At 52.5% G+C, this 21,453-nt stretch overlaps 2 protein-coding genes across 5 annotated transcripts in view; both read left to right on the top strand.

Moving 5' to 3' along the window:
* The window catches only part of RETSAT (retinol saturase), a 29,734-nt gene extending 23,013 nt beyond the window's left edge, over window positions 1-6,721 (top strand). The window contains exons 7-10 of one of the 4 annotated variants that reach the window (XM_039527493.1): window positions 1,152-1,261; window positions 2,276-2,442; window positions 4,503-4,662; window positions 6,397-6,721. In XM_039527493.1, the coding sequence (XP_039383427.1) occupies window positions 1,152-1,261; window positions 2,276-2,442; window positions 4,503-4,662; window positions 6,397-6,542 (583 nt within the window). In that variant the 3' untranslated portion in view covers window positions 6,543-6,721. Of the gene's footprint in view, window positions 1-1,151; window positions 1,262-2,275; window positions 2,443-4,502; window positions 4,663-5,012; window positions 6,361-6,396 lie in introns of those variants that run through there. The other 3 variants (XM_039527492.1, XM_039527490.1, XM_039527491.1) reach the window with 3 other exon arrangements.
* A 3,588-nt stretch (window positions 6,722-10,309) lies between these two features.
* Window positions 10,310-20,661, top strand: LOC120399323 (caspase-7-like). Its single transcript, XM_039527494.1, has 4 exons — window positions 10,310-10,773; window positions 12,331-12,503; window positions 18,969-19,098; window positions 20,298-20,661. Exons 1-4 carry the CDS (start codon window positions 10,575-10,577, stop codon window positions 20,540-20,542), a joined length of 747 nt encoding a protein of 248 aa, XP_039383428.1. The 5' UTR covers window positions 10,310-10,574; the 3' UTR covers window positions 20,543-20,661.
* Window positions 20,662-21,453: the final 792 nt, after the last annotated feature.

The raw sequence follows: 21,453 nt of genomic DNA, 5'->3' as shown, positions 1-21,453 counted from the left end.
GTGCTGTAGGGGATCACAACAGGCACCCAGCTTCATCCAGCTCATCCTGCCCCACAGAACCTTAATGGTGACCCCAGCAGCACTGACAGTGAACTGCCTGTTCATACAAGGAGGTCACAATCTGGGTGCTGGCCAGTCAGCATCACACAGCACATTCAGTTCCCTACTCTTCCAGAGACTCCCTGGGTAATTTATTGCTCTGTGCCTCATTTCCTAACCTGCAAAATGGAGATAGCCCGACATTTGTCTTGTCTAGTTAGCAGGATAGAGACTGTCTCTTATGTGAGTATGTACAGGGCCGAGCACAATGCCCCAGGTGCTACAGTAATGCAAATAATAAATAGTAGTAATTTACTTGACACTGTCACAGATACGGTGAGGGCTCAAAATGAACCCCCAACCTGCAGAGGTTCTCATATCTTCTGAACCAGAGGCCACTCTCTCTGACCAGCAGGGGGGAAGGATAAGAGGGTAGATTCAGAAAACTAGTCACCAGATATGACAAGGAGCTCAACAGATGAATGTTTAGGAGGAAAGTATCCAGTAGAACATCCAAGGCTTATAAATATAACCCGCTCAGGTCAACCTAAGCCCTCAGTTTTCTTCTGTGCAGTTGCTGATTCTGGCATTGAGGGGATGCTGTCTGTCTTTGGATTTTGTACAGCACAACAAAGGAAGCTGATAAAACAATTGGATAAATACCAGCGAGAGAAAATCCCACAGCGTTAGTTGCTGATGGCTGATAAAGAGGGAGCACACCGCTGGCATGGAACAAAACTCTCCGCCTTCCATGCATGGCGAGGCCTTCAAGTGATGATCAGTCTGAGACCGAGCACGACAAGCTGGTTTTAGGCTCCACTTTTGCTGCAGAGGAGGAAGATGTGAATTAAACAGCAGTAGAGCCGCTGTTTGCTGGTGCCCCAACCACGCTGGGGACTGCTCTGGTGCGGCATAAAACACCCCAGAGAAGTAGTGCCAGCACAGTCACTGCAGAGATCCCAGAGCAGGGGGAAGGTGTTGGCAGCAGCCTGGTGCTGCTGAGTCTTGAATGGCCTGAGAGGTGCTGCCTGCCTGTTTCCTTGTGCACATGTACTAATCTGGTTGATTGTTAGCCAGAACTCACGGAAAGGCTTCTCTATGTCTCTCTGCAGCATGAATTGCTTCCTTACTGCCTCCAGAGAAGACGCTGCAGAGACCATTCCTATGCTCTTTGTTACATCTCCGTCCTCCAAGGACCCCACCTGGCAGGAGAGATACCCAGGTAAGGATGGTCTTTGTACCATGGCCAGAACAACTCTGCAATGGGGGTGAGCCTATTTCTAGCCCTTGTTTTCAGCCACAAGGAGGGATTTTTCTCAGACATTTGAGACAGTCTTTTCAGTCGCTTTCTAGTTTTGCAAATGCAGAATAAGTTAACTGTCTTCCATGGGCGGGGGGGCGGGGGAGCTGGTTTTCTCCATCAGAAGCTGATACTTTAGAACTTACTGCTCATATAGAGAGCAAGGGGACACGAGAAGAGACAGTTCGGCACTGCGTTGCCCTCAATTGCTCACCCCCATGGAGGTTTAACTGGAAATTAACCTGCAACAGCACAGTCAAACCCCCATGGGGTTAGAATGAATCATTAGCTGGGTGGGCTGGAATTATGGGGGTTAAATGCAAACCCCTAGCTGCTTACCCCAGCAGTGTTACTTCTGCCGCATAGGTGCTTCACACCACATTTCATTGCACCTACCTGAGCAGCATTTAGAATGGGCCATTGCTGGAGACAGGGCGTCATGCAGGTGGTCTGTTCTGCTGTGGGAATTAATAACCTCCTAAGGGGACGTTAGAAGTTAAGCTCCCAGGCAGTGGAGGCAAATGAGAGATTGGAAAGAGCCTTGTCCTTGAGGGTGGCGGGGGCTCCTGCTGGCCAAGAGGAGCTCCTCTGTCTTGGAGACACCGAGCTGAGATGGCACCAATGTCGTTGGTCCAAGCAGGCACAGAGGGTGCACCAAGAAGAATCATTTGACATTTTCTGGATACCTACAGATGAGACTCAAGACGGGTGGGTAAAAGCAGAGGAAATAATGAAGCCAAGGAGCTGAAATGTGGGAAGGCGAAGAGGCAGGGACGTCGGCACTGATGGAAGCATCAGCCCAGGCAGAGGGAGAGCTGTCTGTTAGGCGTGAGTGGAGACACAGGGCACCTGACAGCAGGAGTTACCACTTGCCATAGCTACGGTTGCCCTCCAGTGGTGACAATGCACCGAACACCTAGCGCTCTATCATTCCAGGCAAGTCGACTCTGTGCATCGTGGCATTTGCACAGTACGAATGGTTTGAAGAATGGAAAGAGGAGATGGTCCAGAAGAGGGGAGCGGAATATGAGAGCCTGAAAAACGCTATGGTAGAGTCCATTCTGAAGACAGTTTTGAAACTCTACCCTCACCTAGAGGATAAGGTAAAGAAACCTTTATTTATAACCCAATCACCATTGGTCAGCAGTGTTCCATTGTGGATAACATGGCATAAGAGTCTGTCCTACAGGAAAGGACCATGTTGGACTCAGGGGCCTCTGGATATGACCTGGGTGAGCCACCAGACTGACTTCCACACAGAGTGCAGTGGGGAGGTGGCAGATCGGGGAAACCTCCTGCAAGGAGTCAACCCCCTAGTTCCCTTGACGCAGTGCAGAGACCTCTTCAGGTCTGAGTGGCAAGAGGCCGACCAGCCAGCCACCTGTACGGAGGGGCGGGGGGGAACAAAAATCCCAGCTTCTGTATTGGAGCACAGAGGCTCTTTGCGAGCCCAGGCCAGCAACGTAGAACTCCACCCCCCAGAGCAGGGAACAGTGCGACAGCTAAAATCTACAGATGCTGTCCATTCCTGTAGCAGTTCAGTCCTGTTCCACCATGGCTGCCAAGGTCACCCCCACATAACCTTAACTCTGCCCACTGTTTGAGGTCAGTATCCCTGTGGTATTATCTGTGTGCCCCACTGTGGTGTGGATTTCAGCATTATTCCCCCATTAGGAACAGTCACCTGTTACAACACAAGTTTGTAATACTGGGAAGTAGAATATGCTACTGATATTTTTTTTTTCAGATGTGTGGCCCATTGACCTTCTTTTAAAACACATTTTTATTTATTGAGTGTGAGAGCTCTTTGAGGCAGGGACCATCTTTTGGTTCTGTGTTTGTACAGCACCTAGCACAGTGGGGTCTTGGCTCATGACTGACTCCTAGGGGTTATCACAACACAGACCCGTTTTGCAGCGTATTTATAGTGGGAGGTTTTGGTGTTTTGCACTTTTGGAAAGCAATAATTGCACAAAAAGGAATGCTTTGGCGATGTGATCCCCTGCACGCCACAGCTAGTGTATACTATGCATTGTGAACTCCAGCTGTTATGCAGAGTTGCTTTGGTGTATAAATGGTTTTAGTTTGGCAGTTGAGTCTCACTGCTATCTATGTGCCCTTAGCTGTGTGGACATGTTGATTTCTGGTATGCTTATTATGGTGTATTATCCAATAGACCAGTGCATTCTTTCTGCATGGCATTCCCCAAAGGGGATAGCTATTGTGGGAGGGATAGGCTCAGTGCTTTGAGCATTGGCCTACTAAACTCAGGGTTGTGAGTTCAATCCTTGAGGGGACCATTTAGGGATTGGGGGCAAAAATCTGTTTGGGGATTGGTCCTGCTTTGAGCAGGGGGCTGGACTAGATACCTCCTGAGGTCCCTTCCAACCCTGATATTCTATGACATTGGTGACAGTGGCTAATTAAAGCTGAATGGCTAGGAGAATGGAGAGCATACATATGGATTTATAGCTTTACATGGCCTTCCCAGGCTTGATGGGGTAGTGTTTTGAGTTGCTGTCCTTTAGCAACCTGGACTGGTTTCCCCACATGGTTTGAAGTGCCTGGGTTTTGGAAAATGTTTAAAAATCTATAGCTCTCTATTTTAAAGGCCAGAAGGGACCAGCCAATGGGGAAAAAACCCTTGGGGTCCAAAAGATTTTTTTTCTTTTTTCTAAAACTCTATTGCTCTTTCACCGTGAAAAGAAGAAAATGCAAAGCACCTGTTTGGTTTTTGTAGCCCTTAGGGAGACTGTCAGGCACCTCCCTCCCGGCCATTTCTACAGCTGCTCCAACATCTCTCCCCAAGCGGGCCTGGCATGGCAGAAACGCAGGTGCTAAGAACCCAGACTTGTCCTACAAGGTGCAATGAAAGCAGCAGCAAACATCCCAGCTCCATCCAAAACTTAGGAGAAAACCAAATCCCCAAGGAGAAACTGGGGAAGAATCAAATCAGTAGGGATGGGAAGTGCCTGATTAGATCATCCCGCGTAGCTCCTGGCTGCTGCAGCAGCCACCCCAGGAAATGCACTTTCTTGGGCAGAAGCGGCTTTTCTGCTTTCTGCAGACCTCTAGAGGCCCCCTTATCTTCATGAGCCCTGTTCAAGTCCTGTGCGCAGTACACAGTGACTGGGGGCTCCCCTAATGCCTTTCTCTTCAACAGATTGAGTGCATATCATCCGGGTCTCCGCTCACCAACCAGCACTACATAGCTTCCCCCAAAGGAGAGCTTTATGGAGCTGCCCATAGCATCTCTCGCCTGCAGGCAGAAGCTGCTGCCGCATTACGCCCTCAGACCTGTGTGCCAAACCTCTACCTGACAGGTATGTTACACTGAAGGGGTTTCTGACTGGATTGCCCCATTCCTGACTCAGTTTCCCTGACCATGGCTGTATTTTCACCTCCATCTCCCAGAACCAACCTGCTGGGCTGACTTTCAAACCGGGGAATGCCTCACCTAGCGGAGGGTGATGTTCAAAGTGTCTTCAGGGCTAGGGCGAGAGAACTGGACAATGCTGCATAAAGAAGGGATGGAAATTGAATTTCAATTATCCAGAGGCTTCCCCCGCAACTCGTAACAGCTCTCCCTACATCCCATGTAGCTGACACCACTGCGCCCCCACAAGTACTGCCAATACCCCTTCCTTCTTTCTGAATTTTTAAAACCAACCAGGAATGAAGGGGATAAAGTCCACTAGCGGAGAACCCTGAAGGGTGTGATGGTGAGGGCACAGCAGACCAGGATTTCTCTGAGAAAGGAGGGATGTCGTGTGAGCTACTGAGAGACTGGCTCCAAGACCTGAGACTTGGGGGAAGGCAAGCAAGTCAGAGCAGACAGTCTTCGGCAAGGTGGGCTGGGGTAAGGAAAGAGCAGCGCTGAGGTTAGTGCCAGGGGAGGGGGAAGGAAGAGGGGAAACAAGCAAACCAAAATCTCCGGCAAGAACCATAGCAAGTGAAGAGGGGGCTGAGCGAGGCCACCGGCCGCGGCGCTGTCTTACTGAGCCAGCAGGCAGGCAGCTCCCGTGCTGCTGCTCAGAGCTTTGCCAAGCCACAGAGCAACCCCAGCAAGGCCCTTCTGCTGCTTCTCTTCAGAGCCCCCGAGGGCCGCAGGGAAGCCATCAAGACCCCTCGTTTCATGCTGCTAAAGCTCTGAGCAGCAGAGCCTGCTGTTTAGTCAAGGGGAGGATGGCACCCAATAGAGACAAGGGCACAAGTAGAACAGACCCGCTCCCCTTGCAGCAGCAGGGAGCACTGGAGGCTCAGTCTTTCCTTCCAGCTACTAACAGCACCTAATCACCAGAGGAGATACAGGACAGCACCCGGGTAGAAATCTGGGCACCCTGCCCCTTAGCACCTGCTGGGAGCAGCAGCCCTGGACCTTGCCTTCTGCCCACCTGGCACGTTAGCGTCTCCCTCTGGTGAGTAGGTGTCTCCACTGTGAGTCTGAGCAGTTCAGTGTTGGAGGAAGTGGCTAGTGGGGGCCTCATCTTCCCTGATACCTCAGTTAAGGTGCTAGAAGAGGAGGCAGGGGAACAGTCCAAAGGCACAAATAGCAGCCAGATGCCCAGCTTCCAATGGCGAACGGGCTGCCTGGAGAGCTGCCCTAAGTGCATGTGTTTGGCTCAGCTGGGGAGCTGTGACCAGCAGGGAGCTTCCCGTGCTCATGGGACTCGGCCTGGAGGAATGCTGACGAGCACCTGCCAGGAGAGGAGCTGGCTCAGCCGTGCGGCGGGAGGGAGATGCCAGTAGCTCGGGGAAGGCCAAGGGCGCAGCAGGTTGGATACAGCAGCAACGAAGGCCGAGGCAAAAGGGTGCATGTCCTGGAGCGCTGCTCTCAGTGGGCGGCAGATAGGGCGGGAGTGTTCTGGGGAAAGGCAGAGGTCAGGCAGGACCTAGGATTGGCTGTAGCGCCTGGCTGTCAGGGTAACCCCCTGCAGGAGTGGCTGATTGCCGGGCTCTCCACCAGCCTCGCTGGGTTCAGCACAACCCCAGGCTGAGGTGCCCCCTCGGAGCGGGTCCCAGGAAAGCGGCTGTGACGGCGTGCGCTTGTCTCCTAGGGCAGGACGTATTCTTGTGTGGCTTCATGGGAGCGCTGCAAGGAGCTGTCCTGTGTGCCAGCGCTGTCCTGCAGCGCAACCTCTACATTGACATGCTGCGTCTGTGGAGAAACAGCCCAGCCAACAACTCCAAGAAGAAAGACTGAGCTCCTGGGACCCACCCAGCGCCTCTCTGCCTCGTTCCCCGTCCCCCATGGCTCTGCCCTGTGCATGTGCCCTGACCCAGGCACTTGGTAACAGCATAACTTGTAAGACTTTTTTGTTCTTAAATAAAAATTAACCATAACCCCCCCCCTACAAATTTTAAAGGCTTAACTCCGTGGATTAAGCCAGGGACGTAACTGCCACCTCGACCGTGCACAGACCCAGCTGCCGCTCCCTCCGTATCTACAAACGGCTCTCAGGTTTGCCTTGGCTGTTCGTTGCACACCTGATTCCCAAGCCCCTTGTCTCAGTCGTAGGACGCACCAGGGAGCAGAGTCCAAAACCCGCAGCATTCACCGGCTTCCGGTTTGACCTTCTCCAGAGTGGGATTTGTTCCTACGCTCATAATCAGCTGGCAAGAAATCAAAGGGCAGCAGGTTTGGATCCGGTAATGGGCCTGATGCTGAGCGCCTTGCAACATGGAGTCCTATGAAATTGGTTCTAAGATGGCCACTGCCAAATGGTGCCAGCCGTTTTATACACGGTCACAGTTCCTTCCTTTCTCACGGACTGTGGCCCCCTCCTGCCTTACTCTCTGCTGGAAAGTACTTTAAGCTACCTCAAAGGGCCTCCCTATAGCCAGGAATAGCGCTGCCAAGATGGCTATTAGCCAGGATGGGCAGGGATGGTGTTCCCAGCCTCTGTTTGCCAGAAGCTGGAATGGGCGACGGGCTGGATCACTTGATGATTCCCTGTTCTGTTCATTCCCTCTGGGGCACCTGGCAGTGGCCACTGTCAGAAGACAGGATACTGGGCTAGATGGACCTTTGGTCTGACCCAGTATGGCTGCTCTTATCAGGGGGTGGCTCTAGGAATTGCGCCGCCCCAAGCAGAGCGGCGCGCCGTGCGGGGCGCTCTGGCGGTTGCCGGTCCCGTGGCTCCGGTGGACCTCCTGCAGACGTGCCTGTGGAGGGTCCGCTGGTCCCGTGGCTCTGGTGGACCTCCCGCAGGCACGTCTGCGGATGCTCCACCGAAGCCGCGGGACCAGCGGCCCGTCCGCAGGCATGACTGCGGAAGGTCCGCCGGAGCCGCCTGCCGCCCTCCTGGCAAAATGCCACCCCAAGCGCGCACTTGGCGCGCTGGGGTCTGGAGCCGGCCCTGGCTCTTATGCCCCTTCTGAGTCACTACAGGTCTGTTACTAGTAAAGCCCTTACCTCTATTCCCCCCCTCCCCAGCCTGTGTCTGCTCCCTGCCTGCATCACAGCTCACCATGGTGCCAGAACTGGTTGGATCCTGCCACCGGAGAACTGAAGGGGTAGAGGGAGACAAAGGTTTTGTCTAAATCAGAACTGCATTGGTTCAGTTAAACTGGAGCAAAACCCCATGTGGACGCTCCCGCTCCCCATTTGATTTAATGTCCACTTAGCTAAAGTAGCTTCCCTCATTCAAAATTTTAAAACCTGATTTAGCTTAATTAATAAGTGTCTACACAGGGTTTTGCATTGGTTTAACATAGTGTCTTTTCAGGCATCTACACACAAAGTTTCAACTGGGTCCTTTAGCTTATTTGCTTAAGCCAGTGCAGACAGCTGTGTGGAGCACTTTGAACCTGGTTAGAGCAGTTTAGCTTGTCCTTGAAAATTTACACATGGGCAAGCTAAACCCATCTTACCCAGGCTTAAATCAATGTAGGAGTCTCCACATGCAAAGCTGTCTCAGGTTTCACTAGATCAGTTTAAAAACAAAAAATCACCCCTCTGCTTTGTGCATAGTCCAGGCCTTTAGTTAGCCTGTGTGACTTGGAATCTAAACAAGACCCATGTCTGTGAGATCCTGCCTTGCAGCAGAGAGGCTGCTGCCCACCACTCCTCTCATGCCCTGAAGCAAGCCCACTTCTGATTTTAATCAGGAGTCTCACTACTTGGTGCATTTCTTAAAGCCCCAGCTCCTGGAGTCATGTGATTAGGTGACACTATCAGATTTCAATTTTTTGTTTAAGTTTCTAGCTCTCCTGCTTTCACAGAAAACAACAAGCTTGAAAGTATGACCCAAGAACTCCCTGAAAGCTCAGAAAGCAAACCCAATGAACTCTAAATTTATTTTTTCTTTTAAAGCCAATCTCCTGATTTCAGAGGCCTGGCTCATGGTTTGTGTACACTTGGGGTTGGCGATAGAGAAAGAAAAGTTGAGGAGAGTAAAGAGTGAATAAAGGGGAAAGCCTGATCCCAAAATCCTCCCCACTTCCTGCCCCCAAAATCCTTTCCTCAGCCAAAGGAGTCAAACGAGATTATTTAAGTGCATCCGAAGCAGGAACCCTGTTAAAGAATTTCTGAGCCGGCTGGATCACAGGGTTTAAATAGAGCAAGGAAGAAAGATAAGGACATTGCTGACAAGCTAAATGATTTCTCTGCATCGCCGTGGCTGTTCGGGGAATACCTACCTCAGACCTGCTCTTTCTGGGTAATGAAGCCAAAGTGCAGTTAAAGCCAGAGGGCTCAGACAAGGCGGTGGTGGCACAATAAGTCACCAGGCCATTAGTTGTATAGCGCAAACAAGTCACAGGCCCGGCCCCTGTCGCTCTATACGCTCGGGAGTTCTGAGGTAGCTCAGGTGTGAGGGGGCTGAACTGCCAGCAATGATCTCACTCAGAGCAGCTACCCTACCAGAAGGCTGCAGCTGCAGGCATACAGCCTTGTGCATATGCATTATACAACCTCTAATTACACAACCACATCCTGTTCCACACCCCCTCACCTGCCTCATTCAAGTGACACGCACAACTGTAAGTCTGAAAAGACAGACGCTCCAGCACTTGGAACCATATTGATCACACATGGATCATCAGCAAGGGTGGGACCTTTAGATCCACAGCACAGACTTCTGCCCCTTGAGCTAATGGAACGGTAGCAGTAGTAGGCTGTTCTCTCACGCAGACCACCACAAAAGGGGCATGGACACACACTTTGCCAGTGGGTTTCAGTTATTTGCAAAACAGCAGAGGTGTGTTGACTCAGAAATCTTGTTCTCTTTTATATTCTGGAAGGGAGAGTTCAAGTGATTAAAGATCCATTCCCCCTCTCCCCCCTCCATACCCTCTTGAGCCAGCTCCTTTCATATCCCTACAACCCCATCCCCTTCTGTCCCTGTCACCACAGCTCCTGCCTCCATCACCACTCCTACTATCCCCTGCCCTGCCTTCCTTACCCTCTCCTCTGCACCTGTCCCCCACCTTGAAAGCAGAGAGGAGAGGAATAGAGAAGGAGGAAGCAACCAGCAGGAGCATTGACAGCACATGAACAATCTCACTGCTCTCATGCTTCAGCGGCCAGGAGCAGCAATGGCAGAGAAAGTCCGGCTCAGCCCCTGCAGCCCTGATGGTTCTCCCTTGAGGAGAAGTCTCTCTGTGGGAAATGTAATTTCCAAGGTTGAGCCTTCTCTAAGGCTCTGAGCACAAGCAAACATTTACATTCAGAGGATTAGAGCTTGGCCAAATTTAAACAGATTTCCAGAGGATGAGCAAAAGGCACCTCTCTGACCCCAGGGCCACCTCCTGCCCTAGTATCAAGTCTTGGTGCCAACACCCCATTAAGAATATGAGGTGTTCCAGCCGCACAGAGCTTGCTTCAGGCTGGCTGCAGACTCAGGCAGACTTTCCTGCTTTAGATACACTTGCTACACATTGCAGAGGAAAAGCTTGACAACGAACTTAGCCTTTTACTTAAATAAAAGGTAATAAGACACCAATGTCATCCCCTGACTCCAGGAGTTGGAGCTAGGTCTACAGCCCCATCTATGCCTTAGTCTGGCCCTGTTTTGCACATGACCTGAGCTCTGCAGGGTTGGGAGCGGACTGGGTAGGACAGCTGTGTTGGCACTGAGTCACCCCGTGAAGCAGGATATGCTTTTCTAGGAGTACTCCACCCTCACTGAGCGAGAAGATATATCGCAGGTAGAGGAAACTGAGATCACTCCTGCTGAAGCGATAGGTGCTGCCAGCCGGTCTCACCTGAGCGCTGCCAAAGGGATTTCACAGCATGTCCGTGCAGCAGAGAAAGAACAGAGCTGTCATCATTGTCAATTACGAGTTCTGCAGCAGGACTGAGCCGCTGGAATCCAGGAAAGGGGCCAAGAGAGAAGCAGACAAGCTGTTTAAAGCATTATCCAAACTCAACTATGCAGTGAAGTTGTACTATGACCAGGCAGCCAAGGAGATAGAGGAGATCTACCGGCAAGGTACGTGTCCCCTGCTTTGCTCCTGGCAGTGTGCAAAGCTGCGTGTTGGGACCAGTGGATGGACGGGGCTTGCATTACATTTGTTGCAGCTTGGAACATCAATTGTGCACAGTTGAGATTGTGTGTGTGTGTGGGAGGGGGGGAATAGACCCCCCCCCCCTTGGACTGGCATATCCCAGGCAGCACATGCCACTCACAACCCCCAACCCCCTAGGGAGGGTATATTTATAAACCCTTCCCTTGCTCGGTCCTACTCTCAGGAGAGATGTAACTGAGATGGACATCTCAGGGAGCGGGAGAGCAACCAAAGAATGAGAGGGGGAGACTCCTAAACCTCATGGCCAGAAAGGGCTATGCGGATCACCTACCCCTGGGGTGACCAGCAAGTGAGGTTGTAAACCGTGTCCCTCGAGGGTGACCGTGCTAAGGGGCAAAGGTTGAGTTTGGGGTGGAAAATGAGCTCCTAGCCGAGTCCACACAAGAGGGTTTGAATCAGCACCATTGCCACATCATTGCACCGTTTTCTCAATTACCTCCTGATGGGGCTGCAGGGAACACCTGTCCCTGCCCAGCTGGTGACCTGCAGCATCACAGCAGGGAACAGAGTAGTTCTGGCTGTTGCAATGCCCGCTTCCTTGCCAGGCTGCGCGATCCCAGGGATTGCAGAAAGGAGCATGGCTGGTTCCATCAGCACTGAAGGGAGCTCCTTGCTGAGGACAACTCCCCTCCTCATACAGCCCAAGAGGGAGAAAAAGCCGGATATAACCAACAACCGGGTACAGCTCCCTGATTCTCTGCCCCAGCCCAGCTTAGAGCAGTCTTGAGGCTGATCTAGCTTGTGCCAGCTGCTCTGGTCCCTAAAGGATCATTATATTCCATCTGGGGAGAACCTGAGTCCAGTGCATTACGGCTAATGCCCGTTCCTGCCTCTGACACACCCTTCCTCCAGGCTGAAAAGGTGCCAGCCCCAGAGTCTCACCCAGAGATTCCTGCATCGGACCCCGTCACTCAAGATAGTGCTGGGGAAGATCTTTTAGAAAAAGATGCCCAATCTTGACTGAGAAACTCCACGTGAGGGAGAACCCACCACATCCCTAGATGACACGTTCACAGAGAGGGTGCTGGGCCACTGGGACGACTTATCTCCTCTCTGAGTTTATCCAACTTCAGTGACCAACCACTGGGTCTTGCCTGGCCTTTGTATGCTAGGTTAAAGAGCCCTCTGCTATCAGGGACGGTTCCGCTGCAACGGACTGAGGAGCTCATAAAAGGGGGGGGCATACACATACCCTAAAGAGGACCCCAGCAAGTGTATTTATTTCCACAACACCCCAGGAGGCAGGGAGGTATTCTTCCCATTTTTACAGACCTCTCTGGGCCTCGGTTTCCCTAAGAGTTTTGCCCAGGGTTACACAGTGAGTCAGGGGCAGGGAATTGACCCCAGCTCCCCTATGTCCCAGGCTCGTATCTGACCCACGGGCCCATCCTTTCTCCTCGTGGGTGCCAGCCAGACATCAGGCTGCTCTAAGGAGCTGCTGCACTAATGTGTCTTTCCAGAGAGCAGGGAAGAGCATGGTGATTGCTTTGTCAGCATTCTGTCCAGCCACGGCGAGGAGGGGGCCATATACGACTGCTGGGGAGAGCTGGTCAAGCTGACAAGGATTTTCCAGATGTTATCGCCACAAAGGTGCCCAGTGCTAGCTGGAAAGCCCAAGATCTTCTTTATACAGGTAACATGGGAACCACCAGACAGGATCAGACCCAAGGTTCATCTAGCCCAGTATTCAGTCAGCGGCCAGCACCAATGCTTCAGAGAGAGGTGTAAGAGCCTCATAACAGCAGATGTGGGACCTCCACATTAGGTCTCATCTTAAGCCTGAGATTTAATATCCCTTCCAGAACTTATGTCGTTACTTAGAACAACTCTGGATATTCTTGTCAGCCATATGAATGTCCAATCCTTTTCTGAATCACGCTAAGTTCTTGGCCTCAATGACATCATGTGACAGTGAGTTCCACAGGCTAATCACATGCTGTCTAAAGTACTATTTCCCTTTCTCAGATTTGAGTTTCTCACCTTTTAATTTCATTGAATGGCCCCTTGTCCTTCTATTACAGACAGGGAGAACAGAAGCTCCCAACTGTCTCTAGACCAGAGGTTCTCACACTGCGGCGCATGGAAGTATTCAGGGGGAAAGGGGGCAGTGGGGGAGAGGGAAGCATAAGAAGCTTTAGAAGAAAAGAAAAGAAAAACCCACTTACTGAGCACATTTTACTGATTCCTCTGGACATAGCAGGTCCTCAGATGGTGCTGTGCACTTGACTCGGGATGGTACTGTGGATTTTGATGGATTTCTGATAAGCTTGCCCAGCATTATACTAAGTTGCTGTCCTCGGTACATTAATCCATTTGGTACGATGCAGTCAGTACCGGGTTTACATGCTCAGGTACATCCGCTCAAGCTGCAATCATACTCTTTTACAGCTGTGCTAAACAGGCAGAATGGAGCTGGTGGAAGAGTAATGCACCCAATTCGCAAACATTTACACAACCAGAAGTATCAAGTTCAGCTCTGATAGGGAGGGTCAGATCATTAGATAACCACACGTATTCCAACAAGCAGCCATCTGTGCAAGCGTTTGTGGCTCTGCAAGGTTCACAGATGTTACGCAGGATGGTGCTGAAAATCAGCTCCCGAAAGCGTGCAATGTATTGCACGTTCTTCATTATTTTCTTGTGCGAAGACGTCTCAGTCATCCATCCAGAAGCAGAAATGATGCCAAGTGAACAGCCACCCAATACAAATAACGAGAGACCACAGCATGATCCATCCAAACAATTCAGAGAATGTTTACACTCCATGAATGAGGGAGTCATTCATCAATGTCTCACTAACAAAGAGAGGGGCTTACATTGCACCAAGGAGTTCCTGTAGCTCCTGAGTGAATCTGGGGACTGAACATTTGAGACCGAGGCTAACGGATCACTTTGCCTCAATCTTGCCAGTCTGCCACCAGCTCCAGGATGACCCAAAGTGCTCCACAGATCACAGATATTTTGTAGCATATGTGATAGCATCACAAGTCTCAGTTCTCTGCCTAGTGGCTAAAGGCTTACACAGTCATTGCCTCACATAGGCCTCAGCAACCTGGGAACTGACACTGGTGTTTGGGCTGAGATCCCATCCTACATGCTATTTGCAACCACCTCTGTTCAAGGACTGGTGGCTGTAGCATGACCAAAAAACTTGCATTAAGAATATACTCATGTCACAGGTTTCTCCTCCTACTCCCCATAGCAATTTACACAATCCAGGCTGGGGGTAACAAACATGTGGGTTATCATGGCCACTTCCTCATTGTGGTGGAAGGGATGGGGTGTCCTAGTACCCTAGCGGATGAAGAAGGTATCGTTTTGCCAGTGATGCAACCTTACCAACTAGACTTAGTGAGCAATCAAACAGCTCCCTGAGGCCTCATGAATGGCCAATGGATGGCTTTAGTGCAGGGGTGGCCACCCTGAGCCTGAGAAGGAGCCAGAATTTAATGATTTACATTGCCAAAGAGCCACAGTAATACATCAGCAGCCCCCCAGCAGCTTCCCCCACCCACTCCCAGCGTTTCCAACCCACCAGCAGCCCAGCCAATCAGCATCTGCCCCTCCCTCCCTGCACCTCCCGATCAGCTGTTTCGTGGTGTGCAGGAGGCTCTGGGGGGGAGGAGCAAGGGCATGGCAGGCTCAGGGGAGTGGGCGGGAAGGGGGGAGTGGGGGCAGGGCCTGTGGCAGAGCCAGGGGTTGAGCAGTGAGCACCCCCCGGGCATACTGGAAAATTAGCACCTGTAGCTCCAGCCCCAGAGTCGGTGCCTAGACAAGGAGCCGCATATTAACTTCTGAAGAGCCGCATGTGGCTCCGGAACCACAGGTTGGTCCACCCATGCTTTAGTGGAAGTGTAGGACAGAGTCTTAGCTAATTCCCTAAAGCCTTCCCTACCCTTCTGACAGCATCTTTTCCATCTTACCTGAGTTCACCTGGAGCCAGGAATTCTTCATGCTGGTGCTGCTCTACAGGCATTCCAGTTTCCTGGAGATGCTTCAGGTTGCATCTGTGAACAAGGAGATAAGCAGCCAGGTGTCATTGGCATATCATTAGCAGAAGGTGTCTCCACCTGGTCTCATGTAGATATTGATGAGCAGTAATGACAGGATGGATCCTGGTGGGATGGGCTCCCCGTGACCCCTCACACTCTTTGGGTCCTGTTGGAGAGGAACGATTGGAGTGTAGAGCTGTGGCATCTACTTCAGTTAAATCACAGCAGTTACTGGGATGATTTAGTTGGGGATTGGTCGATTTAGTTGGGAATTGGTCCTGCTTTGAGCAGGGGGTTGGACTAGATATCTCCTGAGGTCCCTTCCAACCCTGATAGTCTATGATTCCATGATACTGTGCTGAAAGCAGCAGTGGGATGTAGTAGTACAAGCACAGAGAGGTCAGGCAAAGTTTTCAATAGTGTCTCAGTGCAACCTGTGACAACATCCGTTTTGAAAATAGGCCTTAGGTGACTTAGAAAATCTCACCCACAGCCTTGGTCCATTAGTGCTAGCAGGCAATCTCCCTGCTCTGCATAAACTCCCTGCTCTGCAGTCTGTTTGCCTAGGAGTTGGGAGCTGGAGACTTGGGAATAGCTGGAAGAATCTCCTGCAGAACATCGCACTATTCAGGGAGATTGTCGGGTTTTTCCACTTGGAAAGAGGCAGTGATTTCTGTTTACCTGCTAAACCTAAGGGGAAGTTTAAAGAGGCGGAAAATAATTAACCAGTTGGAATTAGTCCAGGGCCTAAGGGCTAATGTGCCAACTCTTTCCAGGGCCGCCCAGAGAATTCCGGGGGCCCGGGGTCTTTGGTGGCGGGGGGCCCCCGCTCAGGGGCGGCTCTAGACCCCAGCGCGCCAAGCAGGCGCGTGGGGTGGCCCTTTCCCTGGGGGGCGGCATTTGGCTCCGGTTGAGCTCCCGCAGGCATGCCTGCAGGAGGTCCAGCCGAGCCGCGGGACGAGCGCCCCCTCCGCAGTCATGCCTGCGGCAGGTCCACACGTCCGGGGTACCGGTGGACCTGCCGTAGGCATGACTGCGGAGGGGGCGGGAAACACTCCAGGGGCCCCGGAAAACACTCGGGGCGGCCCTGGACTCTTTCCAAAGGTTTCATGGGACCTTTCTGTGGTTCAAGACAGAAAGCCATGCTCTGAACTACAGCGCCCTCTAGTGCCAGTCAGGTGCATCCGCTCAGTAATATCCAAGAAGAGCTCCACTTTAGGGCATCCCCAATGCCCTTCCAAACAGGACTCTGGAGGAGGCGGATTTTCTGGAAGGAGGGGTGGGTCTCCCATCCACCGAGTAGCCTGAGGGAACCTTGCTTAGCTAACACATGCCCATGAGCTCAGAGACAGATTACTACAGCAGAGAGAACAGGTGCAGCATTTCAGTATATGATGTTTTCTCTCCCCAAAACACGGAGAGAAATAATCACCTCCCAGGGGGTTCCTGTAATAAGTGGCCTGGGGGGGGGGGGCATCAGGAACTAATTGCTGAGAGGAGGCACAGTGGGCCAAGGACCCCCATCCCGGGTTCAGATCCCACCCCAGGCACAAGTGAGAATCATCCTGGTGGCCAACAGCCAGGGCTGAGTCACTGCACTGTTCTGCGTGACTGGCCATCTCAGCTCGAGAGACACCCAGGCCTGGAGGAGCAAGGGGCGCAGCAGGTCCAAGCTGAGGGGCTGGGGGAGTGCTGGAGACTGCAAGGCATGATGGAGAGGCAGTAGCAGGGGGAGCTGTTCGTCCACCATTCAGCACAAACGGGGAAGACGCTTGCATAGCACTTGGCTGTAGCCTGTGTCATCTGTGACTTTCCAAGCCCTCCGGTTCCCTTGCATTTTTAAATGATGCAGCACACGCCACCTCATGGGTCAAACGGATAGGCCTGCCCGACAGCAACTCCCCAATGTAAGCCGGAGCAACGCAGGTTACCAATGCGTTCACCCCGCAATGAACAGCGCAGGTGGCATCAGAGCTGGAGTGTCTGCAGTGACTCCACTGCAGAACAGTCCCAGGAGGTGCCCGCTCCCTGCCCATGCCATTGAGAGGATTAACTGAATACATTCTTTGTTGTACAAGAAATGCCCTCGCTACGAGCTGCACCATTAAGGCCCCTGCTCAGTACTGAAAGGTCACTAACACACCCATGCCACTTGCCTGCTCCGGCTTGTGTTGAGCTGGCTTCTTGCACTGGGGTTTACCGGAAGTCAGCTTGTTAATGATGTGTTTGTTTGTACAACAACTAGCACAATAAACACCTGCTCAGAACCTCTGGGCAAGACCACAGTATTATAACCATGCATAATAACAACAGAGACTCTCCAGAAAGCGTTTGGTCACTGAAAGGGGGAGGCAATTTCAGGCTATGCAGGTTGCAGTGCACAGATTCTGCCAGCCACGTGTAAGCCTTTAGTGCTAGCAGCCAATGTCCTGTTTATTGATAGGCAGGTACCAGAGAAACAGCTGCAATGCGACCCCTGCCCCATCAAGCCCCTGCTGGGACAGGCCTCATTCCAGCCCTGGGATGCCCCTCACCTGAGACTGGCATCCTTGCTGGTAATTAGGACTCATGTTGACACACATCCCACTATATAACAAATGACACATAAGAACAGCCAGACTGAGTCAGATCAAGGGTCCATCTACCCCAGTATCCTGTCTTCCAACGGTGGCCAATGGCAGGTGCCCCAAAGCAAATAAACAGAACAGGGAATCATCAAGCAATCCATCCCCTGTCACCCATTCCCAGACACCACACACGTGTCACATAGGGGCCATGTACCCAGGGCTCACCTGGCATCAGACTCTGGTACTGCCTCAGTTTCCCTTCTTCCACAGGGAAAGGAGACCACCATGCCAGGAGCTTTGAAGTTACCCTTCCCTGGTGGGGACTGGCTTGCCAGGCCATTATACCCATCCCGGGCTTAGCAATCCATTGCCCCCGACACACACTGCAGGGGACTTCAGCCAGCTTTTTGCTTTTCACTGGTAGACAGACCCTTCCAGAGCCCCTGTAAGAACCTCACACGATCTTCCTGCGCTCTGAGGCATCTCCCTACACTTAGCCTGTGGATCTGAGTCACATGCTCCCATTATCTGCCCCTTTAACTCATTCCTTTCACCTGGGGAGGTGGGTGAAGACTGCCACAGGCCCGGAGGAGCCACAACCTCCTTTAAAGGGCTAGTTCCCTGGTAACTGGCCACCAAACAGCCATAGGGTGTGAATGAACCTCACTCACTATGGATCTGACAGATCCAGGGCAGATTCTGGCTACTCTGCAGTACAGAGTGGCCGGAAGCAGGGAGAGGATCCGGCCAGTGGTGTCTATTTTTGAGCGCTTGCAGAACAGAGCCTAGACAGAGCCAGTCTCTGCCTCAAGGAGCTTGCAATCCAGACAGCCAGGTAATAAATGTACACCACCAACTACCCCAGTGTCAGACTGGGCCTGGCCAGCTGCATGGCAGGGGTCTGCTCCAAGGAAGGCATTTTCCAAGCTGTCTCCTTTGATTATCCCCTGCCCAGATTGCTGATCTTTCCAGATTCCCCCAATCTGCCGCCAGGAAGGGTTGGTGTGTGGGTGTCTGTGCCAGCCCTGGAGAGGAAGGGAGAGACAGATGGGGCCTCTAGACCTGTGGAGAGCGGGAGATGGCTGGGGGGCTCCAGGCCTGTGGGGTGGGGAAGATGAAGGGGGGCTCCAGTCCTGGGGGGGGGAGGGGAAGATACTTAGAGGTTCCAGCCAGGCTTGTGGGGAGGGGGAGATGAAGGGGAGCTCCAGGCCTGGGGGGAGGGGGAGATGAAGGGGAGCTCCAGGCCTGGGGGGAGGGGGAGATGAAGGAGGATCAGGCCTGGGAAGATGAAGGGGGGCTCCAGCCAGGCCTGTGGGAAGGGGGAGATGAAGGAGGATCAGGCCTGTGGGGAGGGGGAGATGACGGAGAATCAGGCCTGTGGGAAGGGGGAGATGAAGGAGGGCTCCAGCTAGCCCTGTGGGGAGGGGGAGATGAAAGGGGGCTTAGGCCTGCCCCAGAGGAGGCCAGAGGGGATATCAGTGGAATAAACAGCACCCAACACAGACCTTTGCTAGCTGATTGCGGTGCTTGTGTTTCCAGGCCTGCCGTGGGAATGTGACGGATCCAGGTGTGTGGGTGGAGACGGACAGCGGCCGGCCCCCAGCAGACAGCTTCTCGCACTACCTTTCCATCCCTGACAGCACGGCCGTGATGTTCGCCTGCAGCCCAGGTGAGTGAGTGCAGAGACGGCCCCAGGACCGGAGGCCGTAAGGGGCTGTCATCCCAGGGGCGATTCTGCTCCTTCAGCTCCAATGCCCTTCTGGCCCGTCCACGCTGCGCCAGCCATCCCCTTCAGACAACGGCCGCGGAGCAGAACTGCTGCCCAACAGAGAGCCGTCTAGTCTCCAGCAACAGCCACCAGTTTGACTCTGTAGCTCTGGTGCCGGAGTCAACAGCTGCCCCCTTTCACGCTATTTTGGGAAAGAAATGTTGAATTTCTTTTCTCAGTTAAACGCGGAGGAGGTGGGGAGAATCCCACCGAAAAGGCTCATAGGGAAACAGAGTCGAGTCTCAGCCCAGGATCCTCGTGCATACGGGCTCAGGGTGATCCCCACTAGACTTGCGCACCCTGTGGCCCACAGAGTGCCCCCCCCACCATCCTGGAGATGTATCGACAAAGATACCAGCTCACTGTACAATGCTGGGCCATTCCCGCGGAGGGGGAATTGTTCAAAGAGGGGGGCCCTGATTGATGGGGGAGTCATGACACTAGCTGCACAGGCATTTTACATGCTGCTTCCCCGGCCCCAGGGCCCAGCCGGGCCCCACGCTGGCCGAGAAGGGAACAAAGTTGCTCTTGGCTTGCATTTGGGGGGGTGGGACACAGAGGCAGCGGACACAGAAAAAAGAAGAGTGACTGTTCCTTCCCTTCACACCCCTGGCTCCCATAGGGGCCCCTCAACCCAAGGCTTTCCTCAGCCAGATGGGTATAGTGTACCCCTTATCCCGATCAGTCGCTCGCCCCTGTTCCCATGCTGGCCCTGCATCCCCCACCAGGCCTCTGGAGGGGGAAGGAGGGAGACATTTTTTGATGCAGGTTAATTTAAACTGAAAACCTGCAGGTTTCCATGACACAGTGCTGGAAAGACCTGAGACGAGCCTCCAGGAAGGCTTCTCCTCTAGCACCAGGGCAACGCACCATGGCTGGCATACAGGTGCAGCCGTTTCTGCTGTAGGCTCTGCGTTTGTACAGCGCCTGGCACAATGGGGTCCTGATTCCATTCTGTAGTGTAAATGGGGCCATGGAAACAGTGGGTCAACCAGTCTCCTCCCAGCCCCCAGTACAGCAGCTGCATCAGTATTTGAATGAAGCAGCCCTCTGGGAATTTACACCCGCAAGAGACGACGTCCTTTCTCTGGTATTTTCAGGCTACAGCGCTTTCCTCAATCCGCTGGGCTCCATGTTTCTCCAGACCTTGCTGGAGTTTCTGGAAGGAGATGAGCGGCATCTTGAACTTGCACGTCTAATGACCCGCATCAGCTGGAAAGTCGCGTTTCATTGCGAAGCCAAAGGGCCACACCACGGTGACAAGGAAATGCCCTGCTTTGTCACCAACATGGTGCGAGAGGTTTACCCATTCTCCACCCAAACCACGGAGACCGGCAGACTCTGAGAACTTGGATCTCGCCGGAGGAAGCCACCAGCTGCTTTCCAACTCTTTCAGGAGTGCTGTGCATGGCCAGTGACTGCAAGGGGAATCACAGAGCGCGTGAGGGCCAGCAGCATTTCTGTCCCGCCACGACACTAGGACTTTTGTGTTGTATGAGCAAATGAAGGGCCATGCCCCTCTCCAGTGCTCTCTGAATAATAAAACTAACATTGCACTATTATTTAAAACATGTTCTAGAGACTGAGCTGTTTGATTCTGGGCCAGCTTGGAGCTGCACAATCGTTAAAGTTGCAACAGCCCATTTACAACGACATTTTCCAACCTCTAAAATCCACATTCACAATCAGAGCAGTTTGGAAATTGGTGGCCCAGTTCCAGGCCCAAAGTAGAGTAGGTGAAATAAATCTGAGTTTATCTGGTTAAGGAATTCCTTTTTTTTTTTTTTAGATGGCAAAATCTATAGGCAAGATCTACCTGAAACTTCTCCTAGCTGAATGCCTCCTTTGAACTCTAGTATCTGATACTAAGGATGATAATAAGGGCTGTGTACGGTGCTGTGATGATCCCAGTAACTCTTGGCATTCGGGAGGAGGCAGACTTAAGGGTGGGAGGCAGCGGTGTGTGTGATGTGTCACCTTTGCTCTGCATTTCCACATTTTCCAACAGGCATTTTGGGAAGTAAACTCCCATTCCAGAGGGGGTGGAGGAGCTCAGGGCTCAGCTGAGTGCCTGAACCTTAACGTTTTTGCGTGTGAGGATCAAAGACTACAGCATGTGCTGATCGGTTGTATCTGTGCCAAAACCCAAGGGCCTCTGTGCAACCCCAGTGCTACCGGTTGGGTCTGGCTCAATGTATCTCAGAAGCCCATCTGGCCCTCAGTGACTTACATTTCAGTTACCAGGGCTCCACACAA

The sequence above is a fragment of the Mauremys reevesii genome, linkage group 2, assembly GCF_016161935.1.
Source record: "Mauremys reevesii isolate NIE-2019 linkage group 2, ASM1616193v1, whole genome shotgun sequence".
NCBI lineage: Eukaryota > Metazoa > Chordata > Testudines > Geoemydidae > Mauremys > Mauremys reevesii.
The sequence above is the reverse complement of the archived record's forward strand: the minus strand, read 5'-3'. Positions and strand labels throughout refer to the sequence as shown.

Excerpts from the sequence above, each read along its gene's own strand:
- LOC120399323 (XM_039527494.1), top strand. The coding sequence starts at position 10,575 with ATGTCCGTGCAGCAGAGAAAGAACAGAGCTGTCATCATTGTCAATTAC. Across the intron at positions 10,774-12,330 it reads AGAGGAGATCTACCGGCAAG|AGAGCAGGGAAGAGCATGGT; the intron begins GTACGTGTCCCC and ends GTGTCTTTCCAG. Across the intron at positions 12,504-18,968 it reads CCAAGATCTTCTTTATACAG|GCCTGCCGTGGGAATGTGAC; the intron begins GTAACATGGGAA and ends TTGTGTTTCCAG.